The sequence below is a fragment of the Canis lupus genome, chromosome 21 (genome assembly GCF_048164855.1).
Source record: "Canis lupus baileyi chromosome 21, mCanLup2.hap1, whole genome shotgun sequence".
Taxonomy (NCBI): Eukaryota; Metazoa; Chordata; class Mammalia; order Carnivora; family Canidae; genus Canis; species Canis lupus.
In genome coordinates, this window is record NC_132858.1 from 45522656 (window position 1) to 45537738 (window position 15083).

Sequence of the window (15083 nt, forward strand, 5' to 3'; positions counted from 1 at the left end):
GATGGAGAAGAGGTGATTACTGGAACACAGCTGGTAGTGGCAAAGGGATACAATTAACATTTCTAGAGAATTTACACTACGGCTCAGCGGTCACACACTTTTCTTCAATATTCTGCAAGGTACAAATGTTATTCGTCCCTTTTGCAGGTAAAGCAAATGGGGTGGTTAACTAATTCATTCAGGCCACAAAACTAGCAAGCTAAAAGCCCAAATTCACCAGCAGGGCAGACTGCAGGCCCAGGTCATATGTGTTCCATTTCGCTCACCCTGCTTCCTTGGACATCTGTGAGTTACAACTTTATCACGCTGACCTAGATTCTCAAAGATGCACATGCCTGTGACCATCTACATCTGAATTTGACTTGAATCACATTATCCTCTTGTATCTCTTATGAAAATACAAGCATAAGAGCAGTTTCTAAAACCTGAAAATCCTGAAACAGATAAGCCTTCTTACTAAAAAATGGTGGGAAGGGGGCCAACTTTAAATCACTACCACCAGTTTCTGAATCATTTCTAGATCTTCACAAAAGGGTCAGGTTACTGAGAGGTGCCTGTATATTTCTTTCCAAACCGGGAGACCTGATGGAGACAGTCACACAGAGGCACTGCACATGCGCACGCGCGCACACACACATACTCCTGGTGCTGCACTGAGGAAGTGGGGCAGGACAGGACAGAGACTAGGTACTGTCAGGGCAACAGATGTCCAAAGATGGTCAGTGTCTAGTGACAGTTCAAGGCTGCCCTAAAAAGAGACTGGTTAGGGCTTTATATTTTCAAAACAAATGCCCCTGTATTCAAACTGAAAAAAAAAAAAAAATGAAGTCATATCACATTTATTCAATCCGGGTACAGTATGGAGGAACACGCTTCATAGGGACACAGTGAACAAATAACATCAGGCAAACTACCTGTTTGCTTACACATTCAGGTAATGCAGAGTGATGAGGCTCCAGGCTTCTCTGCACAGAAGGAGTACTAGACATCGTTATAATGTACCAAGCCTATTTTTATTATGGATACTTCACCATATTTTTCACCCAATGTGTCTTGAGATAGTTCTTACTCTAGACATAACTGAATGTACTGAGAGAAAACAGGTCTGATCACAGATGGCTTTTCTGCTTACGTGGTTTGTCGATGGAATATAAAATCAGATCTTCCCAGAGTTCTCCATCATCTTGCTCCTTGGCAAATTCAATTGCTTTATCAACATCATGTAATTCCTCCATGATCATCTTCAGGGCACTTCGGCTATTACCCATTCGGCCTAGCAAAGATGTGAGAAATACTTCATTTACAATGCTTTTTAATATTAAAATATTTTTTGTATGTATGTACGTATGTCTGTCTCTCTGTATGTATTTGAGAGAGATAGAGCACAGCAGGAGGAGCAGCAGAGGGAGAGGGAGAAGGAGACTCCTCACTGAGCAGGGAGCCTGATGCAGTTGTCGATCCATCATGATCTGAGCCAAAGGCAGATGCTCAACTGAGCCACCCCCAGGCACCCGACATTTAGGATGTTTTAATAAAACTTTTTTGAAGAATCAACATATCTCTTGTTTATGTATCTTCTTCTGTCTTGAAAGTTAAGACAAAAGCATATTTTAAAAAAAATTTTTTTTAGCATATTTTCTTATGTGACATTAGCATTTACTATTTTTAACATACGGAAACAATTACCTCCTATTTACTGGGTGTTTCCTTTGTGCTGTATATACTCATTTAAGTGCTTCACATAAATTACATCATTTAATAATTACTATAATCCAACAAGGTACGTTCTACTATTATTTCTACTTCATGGAAGAGGATACAGAAACATTAGTAACCTGCCAAGATCATACAGCTACTAACTGGCAGCTCTGGAATCTGAACCCAGGTCCCTCAGATTCCTACTTCCCTCTGTCAGATCGATACTTCTTTTGGACATCTTCATACCCAGATACAGTTAAGACTTATAGTTCAGACTTTTATTTTTTTTTATTTTTAAAGATTTTATTTATTTATTCATGAGAGACAGAGAGAGAGGCAGAGACACAGACAGAGGGAGAAGCAGGCTCCATGCAGGGAGCCCAATGCAGGACTCGATCCCAGGACTCCAGGATCACACTCTGAGCTGAAGGCAGGCGCTCAACCACTGAGCCACCCAGGGATCCTAGTTCAGACTTTTAAAGGCCTTGGAGCCATCTGTCTCTTTAGGTAGCTCTGGATTTGGTCTTTTGATACACTTTGTGCCAAACACAAACTCAACTATCAGAGGGCTACCTCATTTCCTTCTCTTCCAGATTTGGGGGAAAGCCTTCCAATAACCCTTATAGTTGGGAAATGAAAGCATTTACCAACTATGCTTCTATTAGGTCAATAATCTCTATATGCTTTGCTTATTGACCTACTGGCATTTTAATGGCTTTAGCAGTTTCCAGGAGTTTTTAATACAGGATATGTAGAAAGCTTTACTCATAGGAGGGGCAGCAATTGAATCCTTCTCATTCTGAGCAGCCATTATCAATGATAACTGCTGGCCTGCAAATAAAATGATATCCAATTTGTTATACCTTCTATAACATTTTGTTTTTCCTTCAAATATTATTCCCATTTTTTAGGACTTAAAATTGGTTAATTTTTAAAATGTACATAGGATTTTAAAATTTTTACAACTTTAAAAAAGGAGATTGTCTCCTTTTATAAGTTCCCTACTTGCTTGTCTACAAAGACAATATGACATTATGACAAAAATGGACTCCACTGGCATATTTTCTGGGAAGTGATGCTGGAAAAACACCTAAAGTTTGAACTCCACGTTTATGCTACAAATATCTGCACAGAGCTTACTTATGAATTCTTCAGGCATCTACACTGCTTGTATGCAAGTGGTTCATTTTGGAGGAATGTGAAAGTAAGTCTGACATATATGGAGGCAGTGCCAGAGGCCTGGGAACAATGGAGAGCTGGATGATACTAAAAAGTTTTCCTCTCTCCAAAACTTTCATATTCATTGCATTTTCTCCATTTACTCAAGGTGTGATTACTGACAGTGAACATTATTTTCTACCAAGATGATGGTAAAAGAGGCTAAAAAAAAAAAAAAAAGAACAAATTAACCCTTCTACAATTCATTTTTGAGGTGTGAGCCGATACAGGCTTATTGTGCAATACTCAGGTGTTATGTAGATAGCGTTTCTTAAATAATGCTTCTTTCTCTACTGAGCTGTGAATCCTTTTGTATGAGTTAGATTCTTTATTTTTTTTTTTTTAAGATTTTATTATTTATTCATGAGAGGCAGAGAGAGAGAGAGAAGCAGAGACACAGGCAGAGGGAGAAGCAGGCTTCCTGCAGGGAGCCCAATGTGGGACTCAATCCCAGGACCCTGAGACCACGCCCTGAGTCAAAGGCAGACGCTCAACCACTGAGCCACCCAGACGTCCTTGTATGCATTAAATTTTTATAGAGACTAGCTCTACGCATTGTGTGACTTTGGTCTAAAATCCATGTCCACTCTTAGACAACGTACATGATGTTACCACAGTGTTTCTCAGCTTACAGGGACCAAAAGTAAAGCTACTTACTAAGAAGATAAACGGTCTCTTCTACGAAGTTTCTCTGTTGACAGATCTCAAGAGCCTTCAAATAAAGCAGGGTAAGAACATTACTGTGGGCTACCAGACAAGAATAAGTATTAATAGATTCACTTAGACATACAAGTTTAAAAGGATGTTTCCATTGCCTTGCTTTAAAAACAAAACAGAATAAGCAAACAAAACACAAATCCTAGGTTTTGCTGGTGATTGCCCTCATTCGCCTCTCAGATAAGTGCAGGACTGAGCACAATTTAACCAACAACATATATGAGGCAACTCAGAACACTACATGAGCAAAAGCAGAAAGCCAGGTGCTAAAGAAGGCCTTTCCCACCAAGTTTTCACTCAAGGCTCTTTTAGGTTTCTTCACAGCACTGCTCCGCACCTAATTCCCAGTCGCTGCTTCAAGCTCCCTGTTCCCCCCACTGGAGTGTAAGCTCCAGGAAGGCTTTGCTAGTCACTGCTGCATGTTTCCAGGACTCCACAGAGCACAGCTCTGATGGGTAAATACACAAAGACAGACCGAATATTTCTATTGCCAGCTCACAGGGTTTAGGAAAAAATTCTGCTCAATGATCCGTCAAAAGTTGGGGCAGGGGGGAACATATCTGACCATCAAGAAGGATCAGAAAGGAGAAGATCAAGTAAAGAAACGAGGGATTCCACAGGTGACTGTTTATTAATAACTGAGTAATTCCAAATGAACTGGTACACATTTACCATCCATTCTGCTGGACACTGGAGGGTCAGGTGGGATGGAGATGCAGAGATGACAGTATATAGATGACAGAGGAGAAGGGGTGGAGGGGAACATGTGGAAGCAGCATGCAGCCACCCAAGGGAGCACAGGCTCCAGGGAGGCTCACAGAGATGCAATACCACCCAATCCCATGACCAGGGGAAGCATGAATAGAGGACCCTGTGCTAAGACAGGGGAATGAGCCCCAGTGTGGCCCTCTTGTAAAAAGCTTCACAGAAGAGGTGGCATTTGAACTGGGTGTGGCATGACGAGTATGCAATCACCAAGAAACCTCATCTCCCACCCCAGCTATGTAACTGCTCCACCTTGGTGCTCTGCTCTGACAGCCGAGAATCTTCTCAGTGGTCTACGATATATCCATGACCTGCCCTGCCTTTTCGGGCAGCAACACCTCTCTCACACCCGGCTCATCCCTCCACTGTGGCCCTTCTGCCTGTAATGCAGTCCTCACTCCCCACCCTCCACCCTTGGGACCACATGACTCAAGCCCTGTGCCCCGCACAGTGCCTGGCTACTTGTGGTGTGCAATAAATATTTTCTTAAATAGATGGGCAGGCAGGAAAGGTTTCAGGAGGAAGATCACTGGGTTGTTTAAAAACAAGAACCAAAGGGGAAAAAAGAACAGCAGAAGCTCACCAGCTCTTTCAGTTCAATGACTTTTCTTGGGAAATAAAGGAGCTGGTTTGGACATTTAATTTTTGACTCAAAATTTCTATGTAGAATATATATATTTAAGTGTGTGTCTCTGGTTGGAGAGTAACAGCTAAAAGGGAGGAAAAAATGTTGGTCATAGAAATCAATGCTGGGGGCTCAGGGCATGGCGGGGTGGGGAGGACTCTGAACCAAACATAAAAATGGAAAGAACATCCTACTTTAGAATTACAGTGAAATGAGGGGAGTCTGAAATACACAAAGCATTTAAATGGGGAGGTAGGAAGACTGGAAGGTCACAATGAAGGGGAAACACTATTATGTGGCAGAGGTAGCCAAGCTGCCCCCCAATATCCTCTACCCATTGTAGAGGGTAGACAGTAATAAGATTTTAGGTGGGTTGTGTGACTGCCCAGAATTTATTATTTTTTTTATTTTTGTTTTATTTTATTTTTATTTATTTATGATAGTCGAGAGAGAGAAAGAGAGGCAGAGACACAGGCAGAGGGAGAAGCAGGCTCCATGCACCGGGAGCCCGACGTGGGATTCGATCCCCGGTCTCTAGGATCGCGCCCTGGGCCAAAGGCAGGCGCTAAACCGCTGCGCCACCCAGGGTTCCCACTGCCCAGAATTTAAACAACAATGTCCAAGCCTCCTCAGCCATGGGAGAGTCGTATGACTGATGTCCCCGCAGGGAGGAAACATAGCAGTTTCTGGCAATATTCTCTAAGAAGCAATGTGAATCAACTTTTGTTTTCTTATTTTTAGTCCTTTCACCCCATCTGCTCTTGGAAATATGGGTAATACTATCTTACAGCACCAGGTGAAGGTCATACAAGGTGAGGGAATGAGAGAAAAGAGCCAGGTCTCCGACTGTGTGGCACGCTGCCATCAGCAGGGCCATGCCACCAGGATATCCATGTGCCAGAGAACTAAACTGCTACTCTACTGAAGCCATTATTATTTTGGGATTTTTATGACTCATAGCTGAATCTAATCCTAACACTTAGAAAAATCTTCATTAGTTTTGATTAAAAATATGATTTGCCTTATCTCTATACTGTCATGCTCATAAATCAATGGAACTTTCTTACCAACTCCCTATCCTTCTGGAATGATACTAGGGCAGAGACAGGATACTCATGAGAGAAGTAGTGAAAGGAAACAGCAAAAAATAAGAAGTTCAGAGGACCTGGGACCATTCCAACAAAAAGTTGTTGAGAAACCAACCGAGTGCCCTGATTCACGTGAGGTGCTAGAGATACAGATGGACAGTTTATGGCTGAGTGAGACTGCGTGTGCACAGATAAACAAGAAAATGTAATACACGTGGATAGGTAGACTGTTCAGAGAAAGTGTGAATAAGGATGAGTATCTATAAACCAATTTTGTACTTGGAAATTTACTGACACCTTAAAGTACCATTCTGAAGTTTTCAACAAAACCATCCCCCCTTTTCTTGAACGTTTGTGAACATGCTTGTCTCAAGCCACATAGACTCTGTAGTCTACAGGCTCACCTGAGCTAAGACAGTAGGCATTTGCTATATGAGGCCATTTAAATTTAACGATTCAGTTCCTCACTAGACACTCTTTTTTTTTTTTTTTTTTTTTTTTTACTAGACACTCTTCAACTATTTCATTGCCACATGTCAGCACATTTTCATCACTGCACAACATTCTAGGGGGTAGTGCTGCTGGAAGCTCTGTTAGATTATCATAAAAAATGACAAGTCCTGTGAGAAGAAATATTTAAAGGCAAATCTGAAGTCAAGGAGGGTCTGGAATGCAAGCAGATGTGTAATGCTAAGGTCAAAGATAATCTGAGTCCCTGAAACTTGAATTTCACAGATTTTTAAATGTTTTATGACTAGTTTCTAACAGTATCTGAAATTATTTTCTTATATATGAGAAAGCAGAGATTCTAGAAATCTCTAGAAATTTTGAGTAAAATGTAAAAAAAAAAAAATTTCTGGTACATAGAATTTTTCTATTTTTGACACAAGTGAAGCATAAAACTGTTTCCCCAAATTCTTGAATGTTCCTGGGCTACCGTGCTCCCTCTAGAGGAAAGAGTAGGGAAAGTAAGATTTTTAAAGCCAAGAGGAAGAAGACACAGACACACACATGGAAAGGGAGAATCATAGTAAAAGTAAAAATGAAAAGACAGAATAATGACATACACTGAGTAAAAAGCTATACAAAAGTAATATTTTAATATTCCTTTTCCTGATTCAGTATAAAGGCAAAGGGAAGAGTTAGAAATTTGGGGCTGACTAACCAGTACCTTATCAACTATAAATTAAATAAGGATTTCTACCCAGCCCTGACCAAGCCATCGTTTATCCAATCTTTATATGGCATTAATGGGAATCTGTAAACCTTCCATCTCCTGGCTTTATTCGTGCAAATTCATAAATACTGCCATGTTGTAAATGCCATTAGATATGAGGGAAATCATAAATTCAGGTATAAATTCTCAAAGCTGCAAAGCTGATATTCTGCTTTTAACTATTCTAGGCATAAGGCAAATGAGGCTCACAAATGTAAACTACCACCTGATGACCACACCTGGAAATTACTGGAGAAAGGGAGGGTTAACAGTTTAAAAACTGATGACTTTCATGATTCTTACAATACTAAGGAATATCTTTTTTTTTTTTTTTTTTTTAAGATTTATTTATTTTGGAGAGAGAGAGAGAGGAAGAGAGAAGGAAAGTGTGTGTGCAAGAGCCGGCAATGGGGCAGAGGGAGGGAATCTCAAGTAGATTCCCTGGTGAGTGGGGAGCCAACAAGGGGCTTGATCTCATGACCCTGAGATCATGACCTGAACTCACACCAAGAGTCAGATACTTAACTGACTCTTTAATTAATTTTTAAAACTTGAGAAATGATTCCTCACAACCATGGAAAGAAGAGGGGACCTGACTTAAGGGATCCAGGTTCTAAGTCTCGGCTCTCTGACTTATTAGCTCTAGACTCTGGGTTGTTTCTTTCAATTCCTTAAGACTCAGCTTGTTGTGAATAAAATGACTTTATCCACCTACCTGCGCTTTTGTAGAGATTAAATAAAAAGAAGGTACATGAAAGCACAGCTCACGTTATAAAGCACAACAAAAACAAAGGACTTTTACTGTCTTTTTAAACTGCTGTCAGTGTTATAAATTCCTACCACCTCTGTATCTCCTTTAGAAGGAACAATTTCATAAAAGCTTATGGTTAATTTTGGGATTTATGAGTTGTGGTGATTTTCAATCCTGAACTCTGGTCTTTGATAAATACTGCCACCTTGGGAACATCACTTTCTTAAAGGCTTCTGATGTGATATCAGGGTCTCCACAAAGTTGTTGGCCAAATATTATGGATTGTGGGATTTCAATCAATACAAACTAAGTTTGACTGGGATTCTTGAAGATTTCAACCAGCTGTTACTTGAAGTCACCCCTCCTCTCAACAATTACCCAAATCCTCACAAAGGCAGACAATCAGAGGAAGACAGTACTGCTATGCTGCCCGAAGTGAATTATCAACAAGGGTGGTGGTGGTGGTGGTGCTCAACAGGCTCCGAATAATGAAACCCTAAACACTTCCCATTTAAAATAAAACAAACACCAAATTACCACCAAAACATCTATAGGACTCTATACACTCTTCTGAAATAAAGATTTTTTTTTTGGTGAGTGCATTAAAATTTTAAGCTCTTAACTTTACATTTAGTAGAAAACGATACCAAATTTTCTGAGTCTCTCTTTAGACAAAACAAAAACTGTACTCATGACTTTTATTCATTTATCATGCCTGCCATGCATTTAAGGGGGACAAATCTACTTTGCTTTTTATGAATTGTTAGCTTTTTCCAGAGTTTCAGTATGCATAAAGGAATTAACTCTAAGATGATTAAATGTATATAAAGTTCTTATTTCTAGGGAAAAGGAATGAGATCTTTTATGAGTTAATAAAGTCCAGAATATCTTCTTTAACATGGCTTTATGTCCCCAAGCAAGGATAATGATAGATATTTTTTTTTACAAACATAGAGATGGGTATACACAATGGATCCTGATGAGAGATAATCTCTTACAAAGATATCTCAACGATCTGTAACATGAAAGCTTGTCTAGAAAGTTCTAAGAAAGGTAGATTACTGACTTATTTTTAATGGCACGCTTCTACCATTACCAGCTCTAATTCATTTTATTCAAAATTCTCTTTCAGGGGAAAACATGAGATAACTTAAACTCTAATTGGTTTCACTATGCTTTTGTTGAGTTCTTTTACGTGTGAACTGGTTCTTCTCAGAAAAATTCTAAAAGGTCTCTACAATGCTCTAAGCAAGTTCTAGATACTAGGAATGCCACGTGTCAGTTGCGATTTTCTGATGCTCCCCTTTTAGGTAAAATAGAGTGTCTTCTGTTGAGCACTGTGAGACTGGAAAATGTAAAGCAGATGGATTGGAAGTGTGTGAGAAGCACAAACATTCTGGAATCTGGGTGGCACCTCTGCACCCGAGTTTAGTGAATGAGAAGGAGCCCTGGGTGGCTGCTGATCACGGGTGTGGGGCTCTGTTGGAGGAGTCAATCACAGACAGCTCTGGACTCTTGAAAACAAATGATATTTCCTCAAAGAGTGAGATATAAATGAAGGGGCATGGTTCAAAGAATGACATTCTCACATTGTCCCCCTAGATTATAGATTCTGTAGTGAGAAGAGGGAAACATTTGCTTTTATTTTTAGAACAAGATGATAAATTTCCAAATCTACTCTTGAGAAAATGTTTTAGGCTCCAAATTTAAAATGTTAAAGTTTTTCATAAATTATTATGGAGGTAAGATATTTTTTCATTAACTGAAGATTTTGAAAAGCCACTCAGCTAAAACTGGTTCATAATAAATCCAATTCATTTATCAACATGGCTGAAGAGGCAAATATAAAAGTTGTCAGTGCATATAAACAGCATGTTATCAACTTTTTAAAGATTTTATTTGAGAGAGAGCGTGCGGGAGAGCATGAGGGGGTAGTGGCAGAGGGGGAGAGACAGGGAGAGAGAACCTGAAGCAGAGTCTGCACTGAGCACAGAGCCCCACTGGGGTTCAATCCAACAACTACCAGAGCAGGACCTGAGCTGAAAGTGAGAATCAGATGCTCAACAGAGTGAGCCACCCAGGTGTCCCTCTATCAACTTAATGCCTATCTCTAATGGGTCAAATACATTTTTTTGTTTTGTTGATACATACAGCTGACTAAAAAGTACTTGTTATCTGGCCATCTGAATTTAGTAAGATACCCGCAGATGTTAGATAGCTTTCCAACCGTATGAAAAACCATGGTAAACAACACTGGTGGCTATATTGGCTAAATGGGTAGATTGCCCATTTCCTGGTATGTATGTGTGAAGTTTCAACTGTGTTCCAACAGCAGGCTCCTAAAACTGATTCATTCACTCACTCACTCACGATGCAACAAACATTTAATAAGTGTCTAATACAGTGCCATGGCTGCTGGGTTTACCAAAATGAGTGGGACAGACTTCTTGTCCCTTAAGAATATACAGGACAGTGGGAAAGAGACTAGTAACTTTTTACAATTATAACAAAACTTAGTACAATAGAGAAATGGAACATAGTGTGATAAAGAAATATAGAAATATATGATATGGATGTGGAGAGCAGATGGGGTGCAGGACCCTAAGTCACTGACCCTGAGTCTGGAGCAACCGCTTCTGGCTTGGGATAGCCTGGGTCACTCACTCAGCTTGATCTTAGGCCCCACTCTGACCCTGTTAAACTGACTCAGAGTCCTGACACTATTTTTGCTTGATGGTTGAATAAAATGACTTTATCCACCTCCCTGTGCTAGAATCTAGAGTTCTACACCCTGGATTAAACCTTTAATTAAACCTGACCCAGAAATGCTTTAGCTCCTCAACAAAATCTTAGCCAACAGTACCTCCAATTTTCATCGGAATGCCCCAGAAAAACCTACTGCCTTGACAGCAGCAGTCACTTCCCCTGAACAGGGATGGATGAGTGATAGGAAGACTAGAATGATCGACAGCTTACCAACAAGGACAACTTTTTCACTGGAAGTATGTGAGACAAGTCTGTGACTTACCTTTTCAAGTGGGCAATGGGTACTATCTCGGAGAAAGGGAAGTAAGTTTGGTCGATCATATTCAGCATAAAGGCTAATCTGTTTTTCATGGTAGCGCTGCCCCTTATGATGGTCTCTCTTGAAAAGCTTATGCAGATACTAAAAAGAACAAAGGAACAGACCATGAATATAAAAATATGAAAAGCAATACCTGTTTAACATTGCTGCGTTCAGTCCTACCAGCCTCCACGGAGAGCCAGGACAATCTGACACTCTCTCTAGAATGGCCTCGAGGGACCTGGCTCCACTACTTACCAGCCACCTGACCTGAACAAGTCACTAACCTTTTTGTGACTGAGTTTATCTTCCAAAATCTCACTGGGTCATTGTGAGGATTGGTTGCGTTGCCATTTGTAAAACTCTCAGATCTACATTGATACGCCTGGCATTTACTGAGCACCAGAGACATGTTAATGGTAGCTGCTAATATCCTCACCATCATCCACATCATTTCAGAAATAAATGCTTGATTAGTGGCCTTCCTGAATCCTAAAAATTCTCGCTTGTCTTTTACATAAAAGGGGTATAGTGAGACAAGAGCATGTTCTTAAAAACTCAAGCAGTAAGTGCTAAATTAATTTTCATACACTCTGCATCTGCTCTCTGTTAAGTCTCATTGAGCTCTGTGTCTGCAATGAAACGTTGCCTATACTGGGGACATCGAAGGTAAAAAATCAAGACGAATACAGGTGTTCTGAACCAATTTTCAAAACTGAGTCCTTTCCCTAGCTATCTGAAAAAGTCAATGGACCTCAAAGAAAGTGAGTCATTCACTTTCTACTCAGAGGCAAGATTAAGTCTTTCAATATATTATGCATCAGTTAGAAATCGATGTCCAATGTGTACTTAATGTTAAATGTAAACGAACACCCCATAAAGTACCAGAGGCAGAAAGACCTGAACACGCCAATCACGTAAAGTGAGGAAGAGAACACTATAGTGTGTCCCTGAAGCTGACGCTGTACACAGGTTTGCTGGAGTTTGACCTCCACTAATGAGTCAACCAGGCCATATGCACACAGATAAACAGCTCCTCAGATCAACTGGTCACGTCTCCCTGGGGCGAGGACAGGCAGAGAGTGGCCAGCACTTCCATGGCATCTGACGGAGGCCCTACCTATCCACTGGCACTGGGTCAGTGTGTGAGCCAGACACGTGGGGCCGCCTCCCAGAGGCACAAACAGGGTTGGGAAGGTGTCACATCGCCAAGGCAAATTTACAGAGCCATTCCGTTGCCTGACAGGGAAGATGAGCCATGTTAGTGGGAGCTGTGCCCTCATTTCAGCACTGTACTAATTACACTGTCACACAGACACCTGCCACCAGTCCTGTCTTATGCTTTCCACAGGCTAGAAATCACTGCTTCATCACTCAGTCCCCGGGGCGGGGCGGCACAGTGGCACCTTGCTTGGGTAAGGCCATCTCCTTCAGATTTCCCATCACAAATGGTATAGCAATGGCTTCTGCACAACCACTGACTAAAACAAAATGGAACAGAGTACCTCACACTTCGATCCTAGAGTCTTTAAAAGTTCTTGTGTAATACTGACTGATGAATAAAAACTCGATCCCGAGCCTCCTCCTTCTGCAGTGCAGAGGTGGGCAAAGGTACAAGATCCCCCATTGAACTGGATGCCCGTGGTCCTACTGGCACCTATTTTCCCTGAGACTTTCTCTTTTATCATTGTTAAAGGACACAGATAACATGTACTCCTGCTTTCTTCTCATGGTGACAGCAATGCAGGAATCAAACTAGCCTCCCAAGGGAGTCTAGAATGATAGGCCTTCACAGTACTACCTCCAAGACCAAATGAGAGAAGCGGGAGGGGTGAGGGGCAGAAAAACGAGGCTCTGGTCTTGGATCCTTCGGAGGTGTTGCAATTTATGGTGTAACTATATTTAGTGTTAAACACAGAAGCAAGGTACTTACTCCTAGGCACAGTTTGGTGGCACAAGCATGAATAGGATGAATTTTTTTTCAATCACAATCCAATGGTGAGTCCAAGTTAAAAATCTGATCTGTAATTAGTCCTTAGCCAGGGCCAGAGCACATGCCATATCTTACTAGTTATGGAATACTGTCGGTGGTCAAACTTGCAAGCTGAGGGGTGACCTGAGAGAGCTCACGCCACTTCTCCCACACCAGAACTGAAAGGTGGCTTGCCCCCACAGTGCAGTCAAAAGGGCAAATGAAGGTGGTTATGCTCACCACATGCTGCAACTCTGGTCTATCTTCCAGTTCTTCCACTACTTTTTTAATCTAAGGAGAAAAGAAGTTTGTAAACATTGATTTATGAGGACACAAACATAGCTGCAAGATTATCTGGCAAACAGTTCTCCTCTTTACGGCAAGGGTGTTCCCATCTAGTAACACGTATAAAAAACAAAAGACACTCACTGAAATTTTATCTTCATTGTCCAAAAGCATGTCAACAGCTTTCTGGGAATAAAAAGAAAAAAAAAAAAAAAAACAAAACAGCCAGAGTCACTGACACCTGCTGTGTGAGAAGAGAGCGCACACACAATGAATTGCACATGCTGTCCCTTTTTTTTTTTTTTTTTGTCCCTTTTTTCCATACATAAGGGTCCCTTTACTCTATAGTTGCCCTTAAGGGAGATACCTGTGAAGAATGTGTTTTGAGACGTGTCCCAGTCTGAGGCCTATGTTTTGCATGCCACTCAAACAGCATTCTGCTACCACTCCCCAAACAAAATACAGCTTGTCTATGCACAGTTTAACCTCCATGTTATCTGCAATATCTCCACAAGTACTCATATGACTCTCGCTAGTTATGGAGACCGTATTATTTCCTGGACCACAAAAATGAACTTTGCTTGCTGCCACCTGAACCTTCACTGAGTCCCTCTACAGATTTCACAGATGTCAGGAGCTGGTCTTCCATGGAGAGGAGGGTTAGAGCCAGAAAAAAAATAAGATACCTGAAGTTTCATAATGATATAAAGCTTATGGACTTGCAACACTTCCTTACTATGAACACTTCATAAAACACAAAGGAGACAGTGTCTGTAACAACAAGTGCTGGGTAGACAGCCCACCAGGCTGAGTGCCATCCTGGCTCTCCTGACTCTGCTCCTACCCAGCTATCCACTCCATTTTTTCCCTCTAAAACAGGAGGATGTTAAAAGAGATTATCCGTAAGGTATCTTTTAATTAGAAAACTATGATTCCTTAACTTTGGTTCATACTCTTGAACAGCAATCAGTTTCAGCTCATTCATCTTTTTTCTATAGCTACGTAAGCCAAACTAGGCTCTTGAGACACACGGCATGGAGGGGGGAGGTAGGCATAAGGCAAGAATGGATATGGGGAAATGTAATTAAATTTTATAGAAGCACTTCATCCTCTTAATCACCTTTTGCAAAGAAGCAGAACCTCTGCACCTGAACTTCTTCACAACTGCACTAATTCTTTTTAGATCAGTAGTCCTTAAGGACTTGAATCATTCACTATGAAAAAAAGGGCTAAAAGCATCTTTCAGGAAAAAGTAGTAGATTTAGCTCCTATTTATATTAAGTTTAACTTTATGAACACTAACCTACAGCACATCTATATATAGTATACATTTATACACATATACATAATATAGGGCATAATACCCTTAAATGCAATTAAATAGAACAAAAAAATCCAAGTAATCCCTCTGGAGTTTCACAGGTTCTACTCTTTAAACTTTCAATTTTCTGAAGAAGTACTGGGTTTTATGAACTTCTTTACTTCGATCACTGTCCTTTGTAAAAATGTACACACACACACACACACACACCACTGTGAACTGTGGAGGCTGGGTGACCTCATTAGTCAAGCAATCCACTGTTCGAATTTGTCATACAATAAAATAACACATTCCACATGTCTGAGACCAATGAAAACACCACATGCTAAATCTATGAATGCTAATGAGTAAAAATTACAATAA

General features: G+C 40.7%; 1 protein-coding gene across 3 annotated transcripts in view; it reads right to left on the bottom strand.

Annotated features, from left to right (window-relative positions):
• VPS41 (VPS41 subunit of HOPS complex) overlaps nucleotides 1-15083 on the bottom strand; it is a 167146-nt gene that overhangs the window by 11247 nt on the left and 140816 nt on the right. For 2 of the 3 annotated variants that reach the window (XM_072791623.1, XM_072791621.1), the window contains 5 exons: nucleotides 13544-13585; nucleotides 13355-13405; nucleotides 11107-11244; nucleotides 3574-3628; nucleotides 1133-1273 (listed from right to left, as the gene is read on the bottom strand). In XM_072791623.1, the coding sequence (XP_072647724.1) occupies nucleotides 1133-1273; nucleotides 3574-3628; nucleotides 11107-11244; nucleotides 13355-13405; nucleotides 13544-13585 (427 nt within the window). The remainder of the gene's footprint in view (nucleotides 1-1132; nucleotides 1274-3573; nucleotides 3629-11106; nucleotides 11245-13354; nucleotides 13406-13543; nucleotides 13586-15083) is intronic. The other variant, XM_072791622.1, reaches the window with a different exon arrangement.